Source organism: Thunnus thynnus, chromosome 11, assembly GCF_963924715.1.
Source record: "Thunnus thynnus chromosome 11, fThuThy2.1, whole genome shotgun sequence".
NCBI lineage: Eukaryota > Metazoa > Chordata > Actinopteri > Scombriformes > Scombridae > Thunnus > Thunnus thynnus.
Window position 1 is genome coordinate 26,029,665 of NC_089527.1, and position 23,841 is coordinate 26,053,505.

Here is a 23,841-nt window from a genome sequence, read left to right on the forward strand (position 1 = left end):
ACACGGATGTGAAACATGACCATAATTACTCTCAGCTATCTGCTATGGATGTTTTGTGGTACACATCTGTGGGTTCTGAATAATGAGGGAAGTGGCTGGATAAATGGTGAAATGGGTGGGTGGAGGGAGAGAAAAGCAGAGATGAAGCAGATGAGGGGGCACTTTGTAACCCAAATGGCACACAGCAAGAAATTCTTTGGGAGCACAGATAATGTGATGTATGACAAACGATGTGTTTTTCTGTTTCTATCATGACCCTAGATGAATTATTTTTCTATTGCTCAATGTCTCTCTCTGCATCCATCTCTCAACCTCTCTCTCTTTAAGTCACAGACCTTTCATTTAAGATAACTGTGGCCAATATTGTGAGATTATGTGTGTTCATGTGTGTGTGTGTATCTTGTCGGTCCAGGCTGAGGAGGGAGCACCGTCTCCCCTCTCTGTCACAGCTGTGTTATGAGGACACCTTCTTGCATTATTTAAGCTTCTAGCAGTGCAGGATTAAGGTCACGATGTCTTTATGAATTATTGATAAGAAATAGTCTCAGACAAAACCCCAAGAAATAAAAAAGCAAAAGAAGTGTTTATCGGTTGTACAGCAGAGTATCGTATGTGTGTGCTGTTGTCTTCTTACTTGGAGGTGTTTGACTATGTTGACCACCTCTCGGGTGGAATAGGGGTAAGTGATGGTGCCCTGGTCGGCCATGGATCTCAGCTCTCCGAAGGCGGCCACGAGCTTCTGCAGGGTAGCATCAGGGACGTCGGGGCCGTACTGCTTTAGCATAGCCAGCTCTGCCTGGGGTTTTGGATTGTCCACCGCATGGCAGCTGAAGATGTCACCTACACAACAATAACTAGTCATCCTTCTTATAGTGATACATGCTCACTTTCTTGTAGCTTTAGTAACGTAATATTGGCTTCTCTCTCTATATATGGTCATAATACTCTTTACAAAAGGACTTTGTCATTAATTAAAATAGAAAATTGCTGGTCCTCTGTAGTAGGACGTGGATGTTGTGCATGCGTGTGTACCTAGAGCTCCGAAAAAGTCGTTGCCGAGGAAGGGAAAGCCGGGTCGGTTAGCTAAAACAAGCATTCTGAAGTCTGGGTGCATGACAATGGTGTTCGTCCTCCCCTCGGCTTCAAGTGGATCTTTGGAAAAGACACAGTTCTAGTTAGATAGTGGCACACAAACACACCAACACAAGCGCTCCTTCTTCCCGTTTCTGCCTCTACCTTATTTTTAATTTGTAATGTTTTGATTTGATTTGTGTGAGTGACACACACCTCACACACATCTCTGCTGTCCTGAAAGCATCGGGGCTGTCTCAAGTTTGTGTTTATGAAGTCTCAGCACTGTGTTTACATTCCTCTGGGAGGAAGAGCCTCTCAGGAATGGAGAAGCTGCCGGCAACTAGTGTGATTACAGTACCTGAGACTACACGGAAAAACGACACATTTACGGTGCAGCATGCTCCAAATTCTACTGGTACCTGTCCATAAAGGCTTTTATCATAAGCCTCATTTAGTGGCCTGCATCTATTGTCTTACACATGTTTGTCTTTTAGGACATCCAATCCTCAACTAGTCCATGAATGGTCCTGCTTCTGTCGGCACACCGTATCTGGGACATGTCAATGTGTTCAACCCTGCATGACTGCATGTACGTGTAAATGTGTGTGTGTGTTTGTACCTGAGATGATTCGGCGTCCATCCGCCAGAATCATCTCTCCGCTCTCCACAAGGGTTTTGAGGATGCAGGTGACGTTAGTGGGAGCTTTGTCGGCCTCGTCGATCACTAATATGTGTCCCATCTTCACTGCCTTCACCTGCACACACACATCAACACAGTAACATCTTTTTTTTTGCCGTGACTGAGGTGCTAATTCATTTCACTGATACAAAACTCAGCAGACATGTTGATTATTTTGACTGAACAATGAGAAAACTGATTAACTCTGCCAGTACAGGCACTAACCAATAACTGAACTTACATATGAGACTTTACTCCCTTATAATCTATTTTAGAGAACAATTGATATGATGTTTGGTGGCTCTCCATCAGTTAACAAGAGGAAACAATATGCACATTTTAAAGACCGTCACAGTTGTTGTGCCATTTTGGAAACCTGTCCTGTCTTGTCTCTCCATCTGGCTTTTTGTTTCAATAATGAAGCCGCATTCTCAGATCTCAGCAATTTCCTTAAGTAAGTAAGTACAACGTTATTACAGATGCCAAACTTATGTAAATAAATTCCAGACACGGTACACCGAAGGCCAGATTTACTAAAGCTCTTTCCTCGTTGCAAATGCATTCAAGGGAGGATCGTACAAATAATAAGAGGAGTCATGTTAACAGAGGTAGATTATGTATTCCGCTGGATTTACTACGGTCAATCAGTGTGCAGCAGTCAGTTTTGTATGGAAAATTCTTTGTCTCTGAAGACCAGGCTTAACATAGCATAAATGGGATTTACTAAAGCCACAAGGAAAACTGTAGTGGGAAAAGAAACGTGCATTAAAATCTAGACTTGTATATAACTTAAAAAAAGATCATTTGAAAGAAAAATAAACCAATTATTATATTTTTAAGGAGCATATTATCTGATTAGTGTAAAGCAAATAGTGGACGAGGAGTTTCGGTTTGTGTTCATAAAACCCCTATGAGCTGGTCTTCACTTGTAACATGCACCTCGGAGGGCTGTCCCTGTGGTCCAGGAGCTGACTGCCTGCGTGATGAGCTGCCGTCTCAGTAAATCGACGCTGAATACATGCAGATTGCCGATGAAGACTCAATGAAAACCACTGCGCACATTTGCGCAATGCCATTTTCTTAGTAAATCTGGCCCCCGAGTGACCGGAGCAAATGAAACCAATCTGTTTACATGTGTGCCTGTCTTAGTCTGGCTGCTGTGGAGTCAGTTGAATATTCTGTATACTCAGTGAAGACAGCCACAGCAAGCAGCATGGGCCACACATTCACAGGATTTGTAAATTGCCTTCTAACTAAAATCTGCTCCAAAATAAATTGTTAAATTTCATCACCCCGCATGTACTAGACAGTTCAATTTTTTAAATTTGACAAAACGTGAACACTGATAGGGAGACGTGGGTATACTGAGATCAGCAGTGTGGGTTGCTGAAGTACAATTTCAAAGCTCCTCCTGTCATTTATACATGAATGTCTCACCAAGTCCATTTACAAAAAAACTAAGTGGCTGAACACACTATGACTGACTGTGACTGATATGAAAAGCCATGTTTTCTCAGTTTCCTCCTTTAATCCTCCGTATGTAAGGACAATGATCCTGTACAAGTGACTACAAAAGAAGTGTGCGTGTTACTAACTGACCAGAGGTGAGTCCTCGTACATGATGATGCCATCTCGGACTGAGGGCTGCAAGGTCAGAGTCTGGACTGTCGTATCCCTGGCGGGGGAGAAAACAGGGTTACACACAAACACACACACAGGCAAAATGACTGTAGATATTCATACAGAAAATCGTATCAAATTGCAGTTTTTCTTTCATTTATATAGTGTTAAAACATACATTTCTTTCTAATGAACTCTGACATCAGTGTTTCTCTTTAAATAGTTTATAATACTCCAAAATAGCTATAATAGTATAATAATGCAACTATAAAAATCTGATTTTCAACTGTTTATGTCTAAAACAACCATAAGTGATGATTTTAAAAATAATAAGCTCTATTTGTACTTTGTTGTTATGGTCTCACAAGTCTTTAGTCCAGTAGTTCTTTACCTGAATACCATTTGATCACCAAAGATGCAGGCCAGTATAAAAGGGCGTCAGTAACGCTGTATTAGAGTCAAACAGGCCAAACAACTAAAAAATAACATTGAATCTTCTCCCCAACAACTTTGACTCTCCAGGGACTTTCCAAAATTATCCCTCCCTCTTTCTCTGAACATTTCATACTTCAAACACCCCCCTCCAGCACCTACCAAGCCTCCCCCGCCCCTCACCCTCTCTCTCTCTCTCCTCGATACCTCACAGTCTGACCCAGGAGCTGTCCTAGTTTCCTTCCTGGATAGCTGCATCTCTCTTGCTTTTCTGAGCCACATCTCTGTAGGCTTTCAGTCACAGGCTCGCGAAAGCCACATGCACAGATCTTCCTGCCGCTGCCCTGGTCTAATATTAGCTGCTGCTACAGTCGCTAACCAGGCCACCCCTGATGCTCAGCTCCACTTCGACTTTCACAAGACTTTGACAAACTACACGGACACAGCGAGAGGTTGTACCTACATGTGGATGCGCTGTTAGTCTCATTACCCACTGCAAAGAGATTGAATCTGCCACTCATGTATGATTTCACTTTATCTTCCTTGTGTTACTTCAGTGATTACATTTATTGGCATATTGTTGACTATATCCCATCACATAGTCATCGGCATGCAAAACATTTCTCTGTTATTAATGCCATGATCAATACAAGGCCTCAGATTGATCTAAACTACACTCAACAGCAAGGCTGATTTCACGGGACACAACGCATTGATCTATGGATGAGCAACTCTGACCTAATTTTCCTCAGGTGCGTGAGTATTTATAGAAGCTGTGAATGAGTTAACAAGGACTTCTTCACTTGCTTATTCTTTAATAGGGGCGTGTTAAGCCCTTGTTCTGGTGAAGGACGGCCTAATTTACAGGGGACTAAAATACTTTTTGACACCTTTAGATGGAAATATAGCTGCCTTTAATAGGGAAACATATGTGATTATTCCTCCCTAAAATCATCATAATTTATAGATGATACAGGTGACTGATGTAGAGGCAGATATCCTTTTAGGGAGCATATCGTGTATCCAGTGTTAACTCATGCAGTGTTAAAATACTATGAAGGATTGACTCCTACACTGTCAAACTTTACTGCTAAAAAAAGAAAATCTTGTTACTATCACTACTTGCCAATTATCTTTCTTATCTATAGACATGAATACATAGATTGGACGCATATAAGCAGCTGAGTGACTGAAATAGCGAATGGAAAAGAACCTATTATGCTCTTTTAGAGGAAGATATTCAGAGAGGGTTTGAGATGATGGCCAAGAAATGAAAAAGTCGGACAAGCCTACTAAACAAAAGATTGTTTAGTGGAGCTAGGCATATACTTGTCTCTTAAGGGGTTCCTGCAGAAGCTCAAAACAGGATCATAAAAGACAATAAAGACCACAGTTGACTGACAGTTCTTCCTAATTTGCCTACTCTTCATGGCTCTAGGCGCAGAGGGAAAGTAAACAGATACATGCTCAAAAGCCAGTGGATTAAATTCTCTAGTTCCTCAACTCATAGTGGGGGAAAAACTTATTTTGGCAAAACACGTTTACACTTTGAACCTACAATCATAACACATTTCTCCTCACCTGTGGAGTTGCAGGTATTCTCTGGGCCGGTTCAGAAGGTGCAGGAACCGGTCCACTATTTTATTCTTACCCACACCCTACAGAGGGATATGAAAATAAAACAATTACACAATTAAATGAAATGCAACCTAATACATCAACATGTTTCAGTTGACATAGACTGTCAAGAGAATTGAAGAGGTGTCTATTCCATCTGCAGAGAGGCAGCGCTGAGAGGGAGAGCTGAGTGTGTCCCCTAGTTTTGATGGTGCTACGCTCTGACAGGGGCTGTTCTCTGGGACTCCCACTGGCTTCCCACAGTGCCTGACTCTCCAGGATGACTGGTGAGTCTCTCGGCCAGTCTGTCAGACATCCAGTAAGCCACTCTGACAGCTCCTAATGTCTCAGCTTCACCCATGCATGGTCATGCACTCAGATTTGCAAATAGATTCACCCACTCTCTCTCTGTCTCTCTCTCTCTCTCTCTCTCACGAGCACACACACACACACACACACGCATAAACATTATTGCAAAAATACCACCTCCTCCAGACTGCCAGTACACCATGTCCACTTCTCTCCCTCCTCCCCCTTCCTCCTCCATTTAACCCTGCCCATTACGACCAGACTGGGGGCACAGAGCGTCCCCAAGGAAGTGCTCCTTGCTTCCTTTTGCTCAGAGCGAGCTGAGAGTGACATCAAGGTTCAGGGAGGCCTGTTTCATAACTCATCCCTTCATGCTCAAGCAGGGCTGACATGTCTGGTCTACTTCACTACTTCTCCACTGTGGCAAAAACACTATACACCCACCTGTCCAAGCACAAGTCTCACCTCTGTTTTATATTTTATATGACACCAGAATTTGACATACAGTATATTACAGGATCATAACTGGACCGCTATGGACAAAAGGCTCTTTAGACCCAGTGATTGGTTGCAACAAGGGCCTTTTCTGAGCACAGGAGAAGTTTAAGTAAAGCAAGAAATTACAGTAAAATCTGGTGATAATTCACTCACCTGGTTGCCCACCAAGAGGAGGTGCTCTCCTAATAGAAAGTCTTTCAACATGTCCTCCATCACCATCATATGCTGCAGAGACATTTAAACAGACAAACGTTCACATTAAGTAGCTCATTTGTTAGAAGTTGTTCATGGAGCTCAGATGGGCATCGTATTAAACTGCTTTTCCCATACGAACATTCTGAAAAAAGTAATGTGTTCCCCGTTCGTATGGAGGTACTTTTGTGTCAATATTATGCAATCAAACAGAATAGGTTTGTAATCAAAAAATAGATTTGAGAGCAAGACTATTGACACTGCAATCAAAAAATGTTTTACTGCGAGTAAAATAAATTTGTGATTAAAATGCAAATCAAAAACTTTTGTTTGCAAATCCAAAAGTTTTGCTTGCTGTTGAGCTGAATCTTGTGGGCGGGACCTATGCTGAAAGATTTAAGACATGTCTCTATTGGCCAGTTACAATCGGAGTGACAGCTTGGCAACATCCACAGTTAGTAAACGAGAGAGGGAGTTTTGAAGTCCAAATCGATCGAGACCGGCCAATAGAGATGTGTCTTACAGCTTTCAGCATAGGTCCCGCCTACGAGACTCAGCTCAACAGCAAACAAAACTTTTGGATTTGCAAACAAAACTTTTGATTTGCATTTTAATCACAAATTTATTTTACTTGCGATAAAACATTTTTTGATTGCAGTGTCAATAGTTTTGCTTTCAAACCTATTTGATTACAGACCTATTCTGTTTGATTGCATAATAAAGACACAAAAGTATCTCCATACATTTGGAAATAAAATTCGGCTTAAAAACACAAGTGTTTGTGTAAAAATTTCCGGGTTTGCTTTCTCCTCCCCTCTGCTTTTTTACAACTGTGCTTCAACTCTGAAGACAGAAAACAGGTCATTCAAAAGTAGGGCATCCTCCTTGCTCACATCCTATCTCATCCACTCTTATTCCATTCTCCAAAACAAGCAGGCAGAGAAAAAAAGGGCAGAATGAGGACAGAGGAATAGAGAGTGGGAAAGAGATAAATCTGGGTCACATAGCGTCATCAGTATTGCCAGAGGATGTCAGTGTCATTTATTTAGCTGGTTCCTCTCTGGGCACGCTGTGGTTAAGTCACACACAGCTGTCAATAAGATGGGGATCAGACACATGTGACGGTGACTCCGAAGTTTATATATGTTTCACCTGTTAAATCTAAGATATACCTCTACTCTATAAACCTGCTGTCAACTAAATTAAACTAAAATAAATGTATGTAGCTGAGCAGAACAGTAACTGATAACTACCAAGACTTCAGTCTGGTAGTTCTTTTACATATGGCTGTCAATGAAAGGGGGGGCACAAAGCTAGTACATAAAGTCAGATAGGAATTATGTTGATACTAGAGATAAAAAAACATGATAGAGAAAACAAAATATTGGATAGCAGAACTTGAAGATAAAAGAGGAGTCCATTTATCTGTCCCGGCTACTGTTGAGAAATTGATTCCGATTACGGCCGCACTCCTCCTGTCTCTTTAATGAAAGCAAATTGTCTGTAATCTCTGCCAGCACGGAGGCGGTTGGTGCAGTTAAACAGTGCACATCAACAGTGACAGAAGTAGGACTGAGAAGACTGAAGAAACCTGGAGTTCTGCCCATTTCACGCCTACAGTATTCACATCTGGACAATCACTGCAGAGAGCAGCTGTGACTTTTTGTTGACTGAAAGTTAAACCCCATCATATCCAACTTTATAGATATACTGTATCTACCAAATAAATCAGGAACAGTTTTTTTCCTGCTGCACGGACCGAGACACAAAATACCGAAGAGAATTAAAGTGAGTTTGCAAACCATCAATAACAGGATTCAGGGGTCAGTTACAGTGTACTGGGGCAGATTGCACTGCCAGACCAGGACTGAGATTAGCATCTCTGAGACTCCAGTGTATCTCAAAAGGGCCTAGCAGGAACAATAAAGAGCTTGGCTTTGGGTAATATCAGCTAATACCAGAACTAAAAGCAAAATCCTTCGTAATGAAATAATGTCTTACAGTACAACAAGGACAGAGCGATATTAATAACAACAAGAGGGATGACGCTAAAGGGAAAAAGAAAGGATCAGAGTTGCCTTTTTATTGGAATATGACCGGATTTGAATGAACAATGCTCTGAATATTGTGTTGTGAAGAATACATAGTGCTCTTTCTCAGTTTGAGAGGAAAAAAAAATAGCTGAGATTATTCTTTATTGTTTCTAATCCAGCTTTTTGCCTTTATGTGATTAAAATGCGGGTCATGTCCTGGAAATAAACATTTTGCCGGCCCTCCTCTACAATCGCACAAGGCCTTGGTAAAATGTTTTCATGTATCTCACTAAGTATATTTGACTGTAAGTAAGTGTTTAATTACCTGGGGATTATCATAGAAGAGCACATCTGGAACCTTCATTTTCTCGTTGGGGTTGTAGATGGGAGCGGACACATTGCCAATAGTCAATATACCATCCTTTACCATACCTAGAGAAATACAGGAAAGGCAGTCGTCACTGTGTGTGTGTGTGTGTGTGTTTGTGTGTGTGTGTGTGTGTGTGTGTGTGTGTGTGTGTGCAGGTTTGAACATTCTCTGCTGTCCGTTCTTGAGAGTCTTGAGATTTGAGCTAATGACCTACTACAATTACCTGCTTCTTTAACCTCTGGAAGTGTGAGTCCCCATTCATAAGTTAATCTACAGTACATTCATTCTTTAGCACAATATCTGACACTGCCAACCACCTTATAAAACTGCAGCTTTTAAGATCGACCTGATGAAACAAAACTGGAGAGAGGTTTAGACTGACGATCCTGATAGAGCTTACCATGTGTTTGTGGCGACATTAACACATCTATTAGATAAACGCATCTATTTAATAAAGTGCAGCGGGAAACAAAAACATCTGGATAAGCCATGGATCACTAAAGGGCTACAAAATGCATTCAAAAAGGAAAATACACTCTACAAGGAATTTATAAAGTATAGGATACAAGAGAAAGGAATATAGTATAAGACATATAAAAATAAAGTGATACGCTTAGTGAGATATCATGTTAAATTCAATTTTCATACTACAGAGGAGAGCTCTACGAACTGTACATCAAACAGATTATAATGAACCAACCAACAAACTATTAATTAACTCTCATGCTTTAAAATTCAGTGATCTGGTTGACTTTAAAACTGCATAAATAATGTACAAAGTAAAAAATAACTTGCTTCCTAACTATCTAAGTAACATGCTTAAAATCAGAGAGAGTCAGTATGGACTCAGGGGAATATGTATGTTTAAAAAAGACAAGGGCTGGGACAAATATGAAGAATAGATGTATAACTGTTAAAGGTGTTAATTTATGGAATAACTCTAACAGGGAATTAAAAATGTGAAGTACACTTTGTGAATAAAAAATAACAGTAAACAAATATAAAACTGAGGTATGAACATAAAGGTGAAAGAAATGTTTGATCTTGTATTTTGGGACTATTGTTCTGGATTGTTTGGTTTGGATTGGAAAGGGCAGGCATAATAGACTGAAGCTTCAGCCTGCACCTTTTCGGTCAATAACGTTTCTCTCTTAATTTGTTAGATGTAATTTGTTATGATTTATCTATGTATATGTGCATTCTTTTGTAACACTGTTAAAATAAGGAGCGAAATACAAAAAAAATAGAAGGAACAACAGCAGAATGTGTTGGTTAAATATGTATTGTATGACTAAAAGATGTTTCAGTTCAGTGTATCCAACGATTTTCCTGCATTGTTTTTTTTTTTTTAAACATTTTTACATATTCTAATAGTGACATACTCTAACATATTGAAAGTGTTCTTGACTGATTGTGATAATCATTTGAAAATCATTACTGGTTCTCTGGAAAACATCCATTTTATCTGTAATCATACTGATTGCATGCATAACTCAGATGAGAGTCTTGTTTCTGACGAAGGCTAGGGTGATTGTGTTATTCTTATTTTTCAGAAACAGAAATTATGTTGGTCTGAATGATTTCTTTTCTTCGAGGACAGCTCAGTCATACTCTCCATCTGCAGCTTTTAGACAAAACATTTGTCTGTGCTGCATTTGTTTACAGTCAGAGGTGGAAAATCGATATGTGTAATAGAGCTACAGTAACAAACCGGCGTGTAAAAAAAAACATTGACACCTGCAGTAAAGAAAAGTGGTTGGTTGACCACAGTTACCAGAAATATTTACTCATGTATGAAAGCACTTTTATGCAGATTTTTAGTTTTCGTTTTTAATTACTAGAAGTGAGAAACCCTGAGTTCTGACTCATAACTGAACACAAGGTTTATACTGTAATACTGAAACTGAATCAGTGGGTGATATCATCGAAACCTCTGTCTGAGCCAAAACAGCAGCAAAACTCTGTTTACTCTATGAAATGTATTAGAAAAACTGAGTAATTGAATAAATGTTAGCTAAGTGACTGGAACTCACAGCTGTAGTCATTAGTGTGTTCAGCAGGATCTGGTGCGTCTTGTATGGAGCAGTTGGCGAGGCTTTTCTGGAGTGAGGCGCGGGCCAGGCTGGGAAGGAACCTAAAACACACACACACACACACACACACACACACACACACACACACACTTAATAACTGGTGTACACAATGATATACTGTAGCTTAAAACTTCCCTTTTGGTATAGCACTTAAATGAAAAATGAAGTGCAAAGTGCTAAAGAATCCAACACACAGAAAAAAGGAGTATAGTAATTTGGGTATGAGTTTGTGTGTGTGTGTGTGTGTGTGTGTACCTTGAGAGACAAGCCTTATTGACAGCGTGAGCGATGCTCTCCTCGGGGTACTGAGAGAGACGGCGACAGATCCTCAACAGCTGTCTGGTAGAGAGAGAAGAGGCCAGAGACTGTGCCTGGAGACACACACCGTACACAAATACATTTCTTAAATCGCAGTGACACACATAAACAAACTGGTTAAAGCACACACACACACACTCACACACACACACACACACACACACACACACACACACACTTACCGTGGGGTCGTTTGTCTTGCGGAGACTGTGTGTGAGGTGCAATAGCTGCTCTGCTGCTTCCTTTGGCACATTAGGAGTCTGGAAAGAGAGAAACAAAAAAAAACAACTGATGAAGATGATGGTATTTAGAGAAGGAGAGAAATGGATTAGAACTACAGAAACCTTTATCTAGAATGGCTTCTTTTTCCAGTCGATACATAAACGTGATGTTTTTTGCAAAGCTTTTACAAAACATAAAATAAAACAACAAATCGCCATCGTCTTGGTGGTTAAGATCCTAAAACTGCAACTTTTCCTGCAGTATTCACCTCCTCTTCCTCCCTGTGGTCTCTGTGTCTCTATACTGTCATACTATTAAATTAAAGGTAAAAATGCCTTCTTTTCAAAACCTGAAATAACAACAAATCAACACCACAGCCTTCTTGAGTGAAATCAAATCTACGTTTGAGCCAGATGAACTTTTAACAACCAGAACTGAAAATACAACAGAGCAGCTTCGCTACGTTCAACCTGACAACTAATTGAAGGAGAAGTGTGTTTGTGCTGTCGGAGTACTTGACACCTGACGCCAGCTAATGCATCAAGGGCATCAAATCATGTAACTTAACGACACTTTAATGACCCAATGAATGGCCGAGCAATGTCTGTATTTCACTTTGCCTTTACTTGTTTGTGAGTTGCCAACAAGCTATTTAACATGACACATCAGTCCAAAGTTACTGCTCTAACAGAGAAACACAGAACGCAGCATCACTGCCAAATCACAATTATAGTTTGGAAAAACTTTCTTGTTGCTGAGCTCCAAAAAAAGCTGACGAGTCCTGGACTAAATCTTGTTTGTCAACTCTGTTTGTTTTGTACTGTGTCCTGGCTCAAACAAGCGCCGCATATAAATATCATTTTTCTTCCCCATTTGTATTAAGTTCCTTGGAATGTCTTTTGTGCAAAAACGTACCAGATGAACGCGATTCTCCTGTAATAGCTCCCGCGTTGTTGAACACTACACAGACGTTCCCTCAGATCTAACTAGTCAATAACACATAAAAGTCGACAGCGGTTTTTATCCGTATTTGGAAGCTTTCATGTCTGATAAAACGACTTCAAAACCAGCAGGAATCAGGAAATAGAGATGATCAAATTAAAGAAACAGTGGGGAAGCAAATAACTGTTAATGGCACTGAGATATTTATTAATGAATTTGCTTTCCGGGTTTCCAGTATATAATAACATAATGGTGCCATCTCAGATAAATGCATCCATTTAAACAGAACTAAAGCAAATATGATCAGCTGTACTGCATAGAAAACAGTTCTAAGTTGTAAAACATACAATTTCAGTGTATTTCATTCAATTGGAGCAATTCATCAGAATGATACCTGCACCAACATATGAGTGAGTGTGTGTTTGTGTGTCTCACCAGTCCCTGTATGAGGCCGATCTCCTCCGCTTTAGCCAGCGGAGTTACAGAGTGGTAGAGGAACATAGTGAGCAACTCTGGGCCCAACCACTGCTGACCTCTGCTATTGCTGCTGCTTGTGTTGGCACCTACAACGGGAGGCTCTGCAAGGGCCAGCACTCTGAAAGATGGGTGAACGGGGAAGATTGACCTGAAAATACACACACACAGGCACGCACACACGCACACACACACACATACCGGATAAGATTCACACAGTTGAACATTTGTTCAGTCATGTTCAAGCAGAGTTGGAGTGCAGGTGCACATGGTGTTTGTCACGGATGTGCGTGTGCGTGTGTGTGTGTGTGTGTGTGTGTGTGTGTGTGTGTGTGTGTGTATGTCCCACCCAATCAATGTCAGGGACAAGAGCATGACTTTTGACAGCTGGCTGTGTAATCCTCTGATTCAAGAGGACAGCAAAGTCCGTGTCTATCACCCCACAGAGACACCCACACAGCAGCAGGATATATTTACTCTTTCGTGGGCGGAAGCGGGCGCTGAGCATCATCATCATCAAGAGATGAGTGCGTGGGAAGACATTTAACTTAACCAAGCGCTGTATTCCCTTATACATTCAAATGTGTTACAAAATAAAAGGTACGTTGGAGTTTAGTTTGTCTCTCTCTCTCACTTCCTCTCTCCTTTACTCCCTATATTAAGCCTCCTAATGTAGTAAATTTAATTTGAACACCAAGAACATTAAACAAAATAGCCATCCCTTATCCAAATCTGGTAAATGGTAACAATTTCACTGCTGTTCTCAACTCATGCATGTGATTTCTATCTGTTGCTATGGGAAACAACATTAACTATCAGGGGACCAGGGACACAATCCACAACATTTTAATCTACTGCCTTAAGCAAAACTGGGATAAATGTGTCTTTTTTTGTCATGCTGGATGTGGAAGAATGATTTGCAATAGGAAACACTGTTGCGGGCGGGAGTGATCGGAATCTCAGCGGGAGCAGGATGATGCATCTCCGGCAGTGAGTAGAAATGGTCGGAAATCCTACAGGAGCGCGATAGAAACTACAGTCCTGTGAGGACCTTTAACCCACAAACACACAGGCCAGTAGAGACAAGAGGTAGTTCATGTGGTCCCAAACACACATTCATATGCATATGTGTGTGTATATATACATATGGTACAAATTCTGTTGCCTAGCAACTTGCTGGTTCTTTCCTTTCCATTTCTGACTTTGTCATTCCTATGTTTGCTTCACTGGGAATCTTAAATTTTGAACTGGATATTGACAGAGAAATTGAAACCTGTACTGTAATGCACAATAAAAAACCTGGTGGACACATAAACACACACACATAAATGTGCACACGCGCACACACACACACACACGCGCACACACACACACACACTGTGTCTGAACCACAGGAGTGGAGGAAGAGGAAGTGGGTTTATTTAAACCCAGACGCCCCACCACAAACATCCTTCCTGCCAGGTTAGGTGGGTTTTAAGACGTGCACACAAACCTGCATGGACACAGACACACACACACACACACACACACACACACTTCATGAGTCAATACATTACCAAAAAATACGGGGGACAGTTACGGTCGAAACCAAAAACGGCTTTCCGCATACAGTACATAAATACCAAGTGATAAAAGGCTGTGTCATAGTTTTGTAAAGCATGAAGCAGTGTTTTTGGTGTCTGATACGTCTTCAAACACGTGGATCTATTACTCAAACTGTCTCTGAAATTGAGACAAACCTACCAACAAATGCAGACTCGTGTATTTTTTTAACACCTGACAGGAGGCTCAGAAAAAGTTGGATGATATGAATACTGACCAAGAAGGGTGATATAAGATTCAGTGTAAACATAAGCATTACTCTTTTCCATTTATTACTATTTGCCTTTACTGTATTTTCTTAACCCGTCCTTCTCTCTACCTCTAGATACTTTGAAGTGTGAGAGAGTTGTAAATGGCATTACTGTCCTCTGTACAAGTGAGATACTTTGCCTTCAAAAGATGACAGCTACGCAAATATCAATGTCACTCTCTTGCCATATCTTGGTTTAATTCCCTCTTTACTCTCTGCCTCCCTCTCCATTTGTCTCTCACCCTTTCTTTGAGTCTTTCTTCCTGTCATGGTGCTAATCCTGAATGTAGTTATTGTTGTCTTTGAAAAGCAGGGGACTACATCTGTCATGTTTTTACAATTGATGCAAATTCTGCCTCAGAAATGCTCCTGATATTTCCTAACCCACAATTACCTGTGTGCTGACCTGTGTGTGTGTGTGTGTGTGTGTGTGTGTGTAAATACCTCTCTTGCAGTTGCTCATCACTGAACTGCAGCTGTTCCTTCAGTGTCTGGTATCTGTCCCACCTCAGCAACCTGGTGCCATCGTACAGATCCAGCTCCCTGTCATGAAGTAACCTGGGACGCAAAACACAGAGGAATGAGCTGAGAAGTGTGTATGTATGTGTGTGACGTGTGCGTGTGTCTGTATTTTTCATTTACAACACTGGCTCAGTTCAGTCCTGAAAGGCAACAGTATGAAATCTTTAAAAGTAAATTATATTCACTTAAATGAGCAGCAGTACAGAATTACATAATTTTTAATAATGGAATTTGTATATTTTAGGAATCTGAAGTACCTGGAGAGCACAGCCAAGGTTCCCAGGTTGACCCTGTGTATACCGTCCAGCAGCAGCAGCTTGCCCTCGATGGCAGCAGTTACCAGTGGAGACGGCCGCCATGCTGTGTCTCCGTTAGGGAGAGTGTACCTCTGCTGGAGAAGGTCCCTGGCTGTCATGTCCTGGAAGTGAAAGAGAAAGGCGTGGAGGGAGAGATGGGTGGGATGAAGACAAAGAGGAAAGAGTAAAAGATATGAGGTATGAGTGGGGGGGTGGGAGAGCATAGTGAACAGAAAAGAAGAGTGGACAGAAAAAGAAGCAAAGAGGGGAACAAATGAACATAAGGGACAAAGTTAGGGGACGTGAAGTGACTGAGAGAAATGTAGGAAGTGGTTGACCATCACATAGTGAAACTGTATACAGCAAGTAGAGATTTGCTTACAATCCTAAACTAGATTTCTAGTTTCTCCTCCTTTGGCTACATCCTCACTCCCCATTCATGATCTGGCCTGGCTGCTTTATTTGATATCTTTGCTTTACAGATAACAGTTACTGGCATATTTCTGTGCCAGGGAAAACGTCTGTGGAGCAAGACTGTCATATCCACTATCACGCTACCGTGTCATGGCAGAGACAGAGGGTAGAGGAAGGAAGACAAGCGGAGTTGCACAATTTGTTCCAGGTAGTGACTACTGAACTGCTAACTGTTCCACAGCAAGAAGACATTCTGCATTAGTCAAAGACAGGTTCTATATTTTCCATTATATTCTATCATGAAGTATAATGAATTATGTGTAAAACGAAGTGCCATTATACCAGCAAACAGCAGGCATGATCAATTAAGGTACTAGATAGATGGACAGCCTTCTTTAGTCACAACAAAGAGGCCAGGAAGCAGCAGAGGCTAAGAGGAAGTCATTCGTCCACGCTCCTCCGTCATTCATAATTTCTGAGCATCATTAATGGAGTGACTGCTGATAGAGCGCCTGGTCTCCTCGGCCACAGGGACAAATCATTCCCTGTTTCTGGTAACCTACCAACATCATGACTGCTTGCCTGCCTGCCTGCCTGCCTGTCTATCTCCTTCAAATGCAAGTAGACCTGATCAGAAAAACATGTTTAGTTTGTCACCTTAGCGAAGAGCAGCAAGAAACGATATGCCCACACACTGTGCAACTGACGAGATGTGCCAGTTACACATCCTGGATTTTCACCAGTAGGTATAAGATGATTTATTCCATGCTGCATTCTACCCACTTACAGTATATTAAGCTTTTCAGACTCCACTACCCCTCCACTACTCAAACAGATTTTTTTTTAAAATTTGGCAGGCTTACTTGAGCTACCCTTTCTAGATGGTTCTCTGAAACTGAAATGAGAGTGGACTATGTTCACCTTAAGAATATGGAGAGAAATGCAGTCCTCATTTAGGCTATCCAGCTCAATCTCTCCTCTGACAAGATTTGAAAGAAAGATTTGAAAGAAACTGATTTCTCCTCCCTAAAAGTGACTTTTTTTTTTTTTTACGATTGAGTCATTTTCTAGTAAAACACAAAGACTGGGACAAAATTGTAAGTATCACGGGACCAGAGAAATTCTTGATAAATTCACAGTTGGGGAATGATGAGGGAAAGGTAATCTCTAGCTTATATCAGGAATTTTTACTTATGAACCCAAAGAACTCAGTACAGATTAAAGAAAGATGGGAGGCTGAGATGCAGCAAGAGATATCAAGGGAGGATTGGAAGGTAATATGCTCTGAAGCACTCTTGCTAACCAGCTCAAACACATGGAGGGAATTGAAATGGAAAGTTATTGCCAGATATTTTCGAACACCACAGATAATGGCAAAGATGGGCCCGACAGACACTAACAAATGCAGGAGATATTGTGGAGCACAAATAGGCAATCATATCCAAATATTCTGGTCGTGCTCTAAACTAAGACCATTCTGGGAAGAAGTATATCGAGCTCTTAGAGAGGTATTCCACGCTGACATCCCTCAAGACCCACGGATCGCTTTACTGGAGTAAAACCTGAAGGCATAGAGGGAAGAGCTGCAAATTACTTACTGCAGATCTTACTAGCGGCAGCAATGAAATATATTATAATTAAATGGTTAAAGCCTGAGCCATGCATGTACAATTTGTAGACCCAAATGATCTGAGATATCTATGAGATGAAGCAGATAACCTCCTCTCAAACGTTACAAAAGAATACATTTGATAAGAGATGGAGTCCTAGAATAAGTTTATCAATGCAGTGATAACCTCAACTCATCTATCTCTCTATAACCACTAGGAGATAGATATGTAGATGTATCCTTATTTATTTGTTATGGATCCAATTGTTTAGTATCTTTGTGGGTTTTTTTAAATTTTATTTTTATTTTAACCTAATGTTACCATTTCATTTATTTATTTGTTTATTTATTTATGTTTCACTTATTCCTTCCAAAACTGTTATGGATAATATGATTTCACTGAGAATAAAAATAGAGTTCTAAAAAAAATGTTTTAAAAATTAAATTAAAATGTAAAAATTGGCAGGCTGGTTATGACTTAACTACAAACTAACTCTCCAGTGACCCCTGCTTGTTTAAGTGAAACAGTAATAGAAAATTAGCCTCTTCTTATGTCCGCCGACGGCACGAGTTTTGATTCTGTTTTCCAAATTATTTTAGAGGTTATATGTCTCCTGTTGAGAAAGCATTCTCTCCAACATGCCCCGTCCTTTGGCCAATTATGTGACAATCATTTGTTAATTTTTAGCTCCAACTAGTTGAAAACCTAGCAAGAGGTAAAAGGTGTGAATATGTCCACGTATACTTGGATAAATATCTACATAATACTACTACTAATACTATAGGCATAAAATGTTATGTTTGCCTCTGGTCCCCTGTGTTCAGTTAACAATGGAAACTACTATTCTGAAATAAATTTAATTTTCTGTGGAACATCAATAACTTGATTATGTCTCATTTTTCTTGTTTTGTTTTTAGTGGATTTCACTTTTTTCAACTGTAGGACACACACACACATGCATACACCATCAGATATTATATTTAGATTCCACTCTAGCCTTACATGTCACTTTGTTTTCCAAAAATGGGATTTTCAGAGCTGACACGATGAATTGCCCGGCAAAGGATTCCGCAATTCCCGCAGCACAAGTCACCCCTGACCTCAGCCGGCTAAAAATAGCTGCACATTGATGCATTAATACATAAGACTTCAGCACACCCGTTTCCTGCACAATCATCACCCGGCTAACTACAACACACAGAATCACACACACAAACACACACGGAGAGGTTTTACAAAGTTTTTCATTCATAAACACGTATATACGTCTTCTCTCTATCTTCCAGTCACTGTCATTTTGTGGTGGGCTGAATTGCAGGTAATGGCAACCAGATGTTGGGTCTTTTAGCCAAATTGCTGCTCTAATTCTACATAAACTTTATCTATCCAACTACTGTATATCTTTCCTTGCATTACATTTACAATGTTACAATTCATTTAGCTTTTATCCAGAGAGACATACATCTGAGAGTTGATACAACACAAGCAAGGATCTAGTCAGGAGAGAACAATGCAAGTAGCCTATGTGCTATAAAGTTTGAGACTGATAGGACATAGGTGCCAACAGGCAGTGCATAGAGTGCATAGACGCAGTGTTTTTTTTCAGTCCATCAAGTGTGGAGGTGTTTGTGAAAGAGCTGGCTCTTTTTTTTGGGGTCTTTTTTTCACATTTGTGAGATGTTTGCTTATATAAACTCAAGAGTTAGAATTGAAAGATGAAAGATGAATTGGGATAGTGTAAAAATGTCTTAAACCACAGATTTCACGACTCTATAATCAATAATTTTAATCTCCTTGTGGTTAAAAAGTGATAAGTGTGACTAAGAGTGAAGATAATCATGATAAAAGAGAACCATTTTCCTCTAATGAAACAGTTTTGATTTAAGAAGGTCTCCTTTCATAAACATAACCCTTCCCTAATCTGTGCAGTCGAGTTGGTTGAAACCTCCTTTATGACATCAGAGGTCACAAAATATGTGAGTCTCTGCCAGTGATTTTTTCCCCTAACATGATTAAGGCATATTTGACACATGCGTTTTTTTTAAGTCACAGAGCTGGAGTGCTTGTTCTTGATGGTCACATATAAATGCAAAACACATTAAGGAAGCGTGGACTGCAAATGTAGCTACTGGAAGTGAAATAAGGATAATGTAAGAAAGAAATACTGTTGCTTATTTGTTACTGTGTAGGTCAAAAGAGGGACAGTCTCACTAGTTATTTTAGGGCTTTGACAGCAAACGAGACCCTCTGTCTGTTCATTTCACTCCATTTCAAAACATTTGGAATCTTTTCTTCACTAGTTTTTATTTACCTGGTAGAGCATGACTGGCTCTGTGCTGTAACCCAGCATCTCAGCAAACTCTCTGGCAATCACTGACTTTCCACAACCCTGGAAAATACAAAATGATTGTTATTAGAACCAGAGATAACTTTCACGATATGTACTGCATGTGTGTATACATTTTGGGTTAACTACCTTGGCTCCTATCACACATATGTCCTTAACCATGTGTGACTGCATCATTTCAGCCATCAGCTTAGAGTGGCTCGGGGTACTGATGAAGTTGGGGCTACTGTTGGGTGGTCGCGGCTCCTTGGTGCCTGCTGGGACCTGGAGTTCGATGATAGGTAAGATAATTATATAAAAGTTGTGGCATGATATTCCTTTAAACAAAACAAAAATCAAGATTCAAAGATTTATCAGCTTTATTGACACAATGTGATCACGTCTTGGAACAAAATATATGTTCCAACAACTTAATGAGTCACATGGCACAGCTTATTATAAGCTTGTTATATTATGAGAAAAAACAGCTTCAAAGATATTGACAATGCTGACTGGTCAATCTTATGCGGAAAGTCAGATTATCATAAGTCATTAAAAAAAAACAATAATAATGCAATGGTGTGATTTTTGTCTTGCTTTACTTCTCTGTAATTTATTTCCTTTATTTATCTATTTCACAGAACTAAAAACTTTGACATTTTTAACAGTGGCTTTCAGCAGGCATGAGTGCTTTATGTCCTTAAAGCTCCAATCCATGACCAAAACAGAGCAACCATCACCCCACACAGGATTGTAGTTGGTCCACATACTACAAGATCGGGCCTTTAGTTTTACATGAATGCAGTCAGTCTACTGGTACCTGAAAGGTGATGTCCTTGTCCGCAATACGTAATGTGACATCTGCATGGCCCTCAACATCCTTTGTCTTAGACACGCTCAGGACGGCGCTGGGAGTTGACTCACGATGACCATCCAGAAGCTCAAATCTCTATGAAAGTACAGAGTGTGTGAAGGGCGTTAATGAGTTTGATTGATGTATCTTATCTCAGATTCAGACCAAAGTGAGGTAAGATAATCTTAAGCCTCAAAACTGATAAAACAACAAGCATGCACATTAGACGGAACCATTTACAGATGCCAGACGACGTTATGATGGTTCCTGACTTACACTGAGTACACCCTCCACAGCATTGCGCCCGTCTTTGCCTAAGATATTGTTGTAGGGGTAAAGTCTCTGGACTAGCTGCTGGGAGGACAGCATGGGGAAAACATTCTGAAACAACACAGAAGACAGGTATTAGACACTATTGAGACCCACCAAGGTCTTTTTTTTGTTTAATTCTGGGCTGTCATTTCTCTTTCTCTCGCTTTAATGCGTCTGCTGGTGCTGACTTCTCACCAGCACATAGAGGGCAGGAAGCAGGTTGTCCACAGGGAAGTCAGGAAGGCCGAGGTTGGACGATTCCTGGGAGCACAGCGTAGTGGCGAGCGACAGCAGCTGGGACACCCTGACACACAGGATTCAACAGAGTATAGCCTCTTAAAAACCAAATGAGACTTAGCGTGACTAGAAAGGATACTCACAAGTCAAACAAGTCATTTAAAAACGGCTTAGCTTCAGTAAGTGTGTATTTCTTAGGTACCTTTCTGCAGCTACATTTGGTCCTGCTGTGTACAACAGCTCCAACTGGTCCTGAAAAAGAGGTTTTGAAAAAAAATTGGAAACAGAGAAAAAGATAAGAGCCATGATTTATGTTCGGAAACATTGAGATTTAATGTTGAAATCTGTTAACTAAGAGCGGAGAAACAGTTTTGAGTGGTACCCTAATTAACGTTCATAAAATGTAGTTGCAATCTGAAAATGAGACCAACTGCATAAAATATGAAATCTTAATTAAATGTATCCAATAAGTAGTAGTTCCAATAAATGCTTTTTTTCACATTTTAGAAATAGGATCATAAGGGGAAAAAAAGTTAGCTGGTCTCCCCTTTTGCCAAGTCCCCCTCTCTCATTATTGAGACCTTTTGTTAGCGGGACATTTTTGGCCTTATATAATCTGTAAATTCCTGGACTAACCTTGAATGGTAGGTAATAGATGTCTCTGGCCTGGAAGCGAGAGCGGAGAGGGGGATCCAATGGGTTGCCTTTGTACTTGGGAACAGGAAGACCAAGAGCGATGACCCGAAAGTCCTCACTTACACGGATAATCTTCCAGCTGTCCAGCTCCTCTTTGGTGTGCTCCTGCAAAGCATCAAGACATAAAACACTCCAGTCTTTTTCTGTTGACTATAACTAAGCAAATCCTTGTTTTATATTAAATGCATTTTTCTATAAACGGCTGCATGCACACAGCTCTTTACATGTATTAAATACAGACTTCAGATGTCACAGAGTACATTCATGGCAACAGCGATTTCTTCATCTAAACACAAAAGGAGGAGCCCTGTAGGAGTAGTGTGAAAATTCACTGCTTAAGTGTGATATTCAGATATTCAGGAACAGCCCCATTAACATAACCTGACGCGCCAGATGGTTTGTTACACAGAACCATCTGAGAAGTCATCCATGGAAACTGTTTGGAAAGGGCAGGCACTTTCAAAAAATACTTGGCAGGTGATTGGATGAACCATCTGTCCATCACCGTCTTATCTTGTGAGGCAGCTGGATTTGCGACGCTGACTGACACAAGCGCATAACTTGAAGCCTGACAAGATGGATTCTCGTGTGATCTTGTGATTTCGCGAAACCAGCTGCTTCGCAAGGTAACCATTACCAGCCATGATCATGAAATAAGAATTATCTTCTTAAATGTAAACCATATTAACTGGATGAGACCCAGATACAGAGGAGTGAAGATTGTCACCATTAGCTGTTGTTGTCTTCAGAAAGAAAAACCACTAATCAATATGTTTGATTTCTAAACCAGAAGAGTTTGATTGAGAACGCCTTCGAGACCTTCAAACCTACAAGTTTGTTTAACATATTCCAGTGAATGTATGGCTCTGACCTGCAGCAGCTTGTCATAACGCTCGGCTGACATCAGGAAGCGTCCGTCCTCCAGCTGCATCTCTCTGTTCTCCAGCAGGTTGTTAAGGACAGGTAGAACATTTCTTTCCGCCTTCTCCAGACCCTCCAGGACCAGGACTCGACCTTCTGTTGCCGCCCTTACAGCACACTAAGGACAAACAGAGATAAATCAGTGAACTCAGTCAATACTTCAGAAATAATTAAGGATGTGGGGTAAGACGTTGGTATCAGGAAATAGGTCATTTCAGGGCTAAATCCTACCAGTACAATTAGTTCAACCTCAGGTCAGATCTGCTGCTCCATTGTCCCGTACGACCTCTGACTCTGTGTAAATGTGACCAGTCCATGACTACAAGCATTTAAACAAAGAGCATCAGTTCTTACTGCCCATGCTCTAATGACAATATAAGCTTGCCATAAAGCCTTTCCTGAGGATGTCCTCAGCTTATTGTGTTCAGAGCATCCTCCGAACTACTCAGAACCAAGCTTCAAAACACTCTCAGCTGTTTTAGGAAGGCCTATTTTCTACCACCAAATGTGGGATGAAACTTAGTTCTACTTGACAGCATATGTGTGTGTGTGTGCATACATGCCTGTGTGTGCATGTAAGTGTGTGTGTGTAAACGCACACTTCTGCAGAAATCAAAAAGCACATCTGACGTCAAGAGGCAGGAAACTTTAGCTGTCTGGGTGGACCGCAGAGCGAGTGGCCATATAATTAGGTTAACATGTAAATACGCGGCAGGTTGTGTGGGAAGCAAAGTCATAAAACTATAGTGAGGACCAGATGCTCTATATTTAACTCTTGATCCATTTTCGGCACCAACACTGTAATCAGATAATTGTTAGAAATGTGAGTGACGCAGGATGGCGAGAGAGACGGGGAGGCACAGACAAGCCTTGTGTTCATTCTGACACTAAAAAAGAACAACATCCCACCAGATATGGAGAAGATTTTA

At 40.6% G+C, this 23,841-nt stretch overlaps 1 protein-coding gene across 1 annotated transcript in view; it reads right to left on the reverse strand.

Annotated features, from left to right (window-relative positions):
- vwa8 (von Willebrand factor A domain containing 8) overlaps positions 1-23,841 on the reverse strand; it is a 77,254-nt gene that overhangs the window by 40,032 nt on the left and 13,381 nt on the right. Inside the window, exons 5-25 of the mRNA XM_067604148.1 lie at positions 22,863-23,030; positions 21,932-22,096; positions 21,498-21,547; positions 21,254-21,362; positions 21,023-21,127; positions 20,714-20,842; positions 20,044-20,178; positions 19,879-19,956; positions 15,505-15,665; positions 15,170-15,283; positions 12,835-13,024; positions 11,418-11,495; positions 11,173-11,288; positions 10,858-10,958; positions 8,780-8,886; positions 6,383-6,454; positions 5,387-5,463; positions 3,353-3,428; positions 1,694-1,829; positions 1,033-1,152; positions 635-840 (exon numbers count right to left, since the gene is read on the reverse strand). Coding sequence (XP_067460249.1) covers positions 635-840; positions 1,033-1,152; positions 1,694-1,829; positions 3,353-3,428; positions 5,387-5,463; positions 6,383-6,454; positions 8,780-8,886; positions 10,858-10,958; positions 11,173-11,288; positions 11,418-11,495; positions 12,835-13,024; positions 15,170-15,283; positions 15,505-15,665; positions 19,879-19,956; positions 20,044-20,178; positions 20,714-20,842; positions 21,023-21,127; positions 21,254-21,362; positions 21,498-21,547; positions 21,932-22,096; positions 22,863-23,030 — 2,493 coding nt within the window. The remainder of the gene's footprint in view (positions 1-634; positions 841-1,032; positions 1,153-1,693; positions 1,830-3,352; positions 3,429-5,386; positions 5,464-6,382; positions 6,455-8,779; positions 8,887-10,857; positions 10,959-11,172; positions 11,289-11,417; positions 11,496-12,834; positions 13,025-15,169; positions 15,284-15,504; positions 15,666-19,878; positions 19,957-20,043; positions 20,179-20,713; positions 20,843-21,022; positions 21,128-21,253; positions 21,363-21,497; positions 21,548-21,931; positions 22,097-22,862; positions 23,031-23,841) is intronic.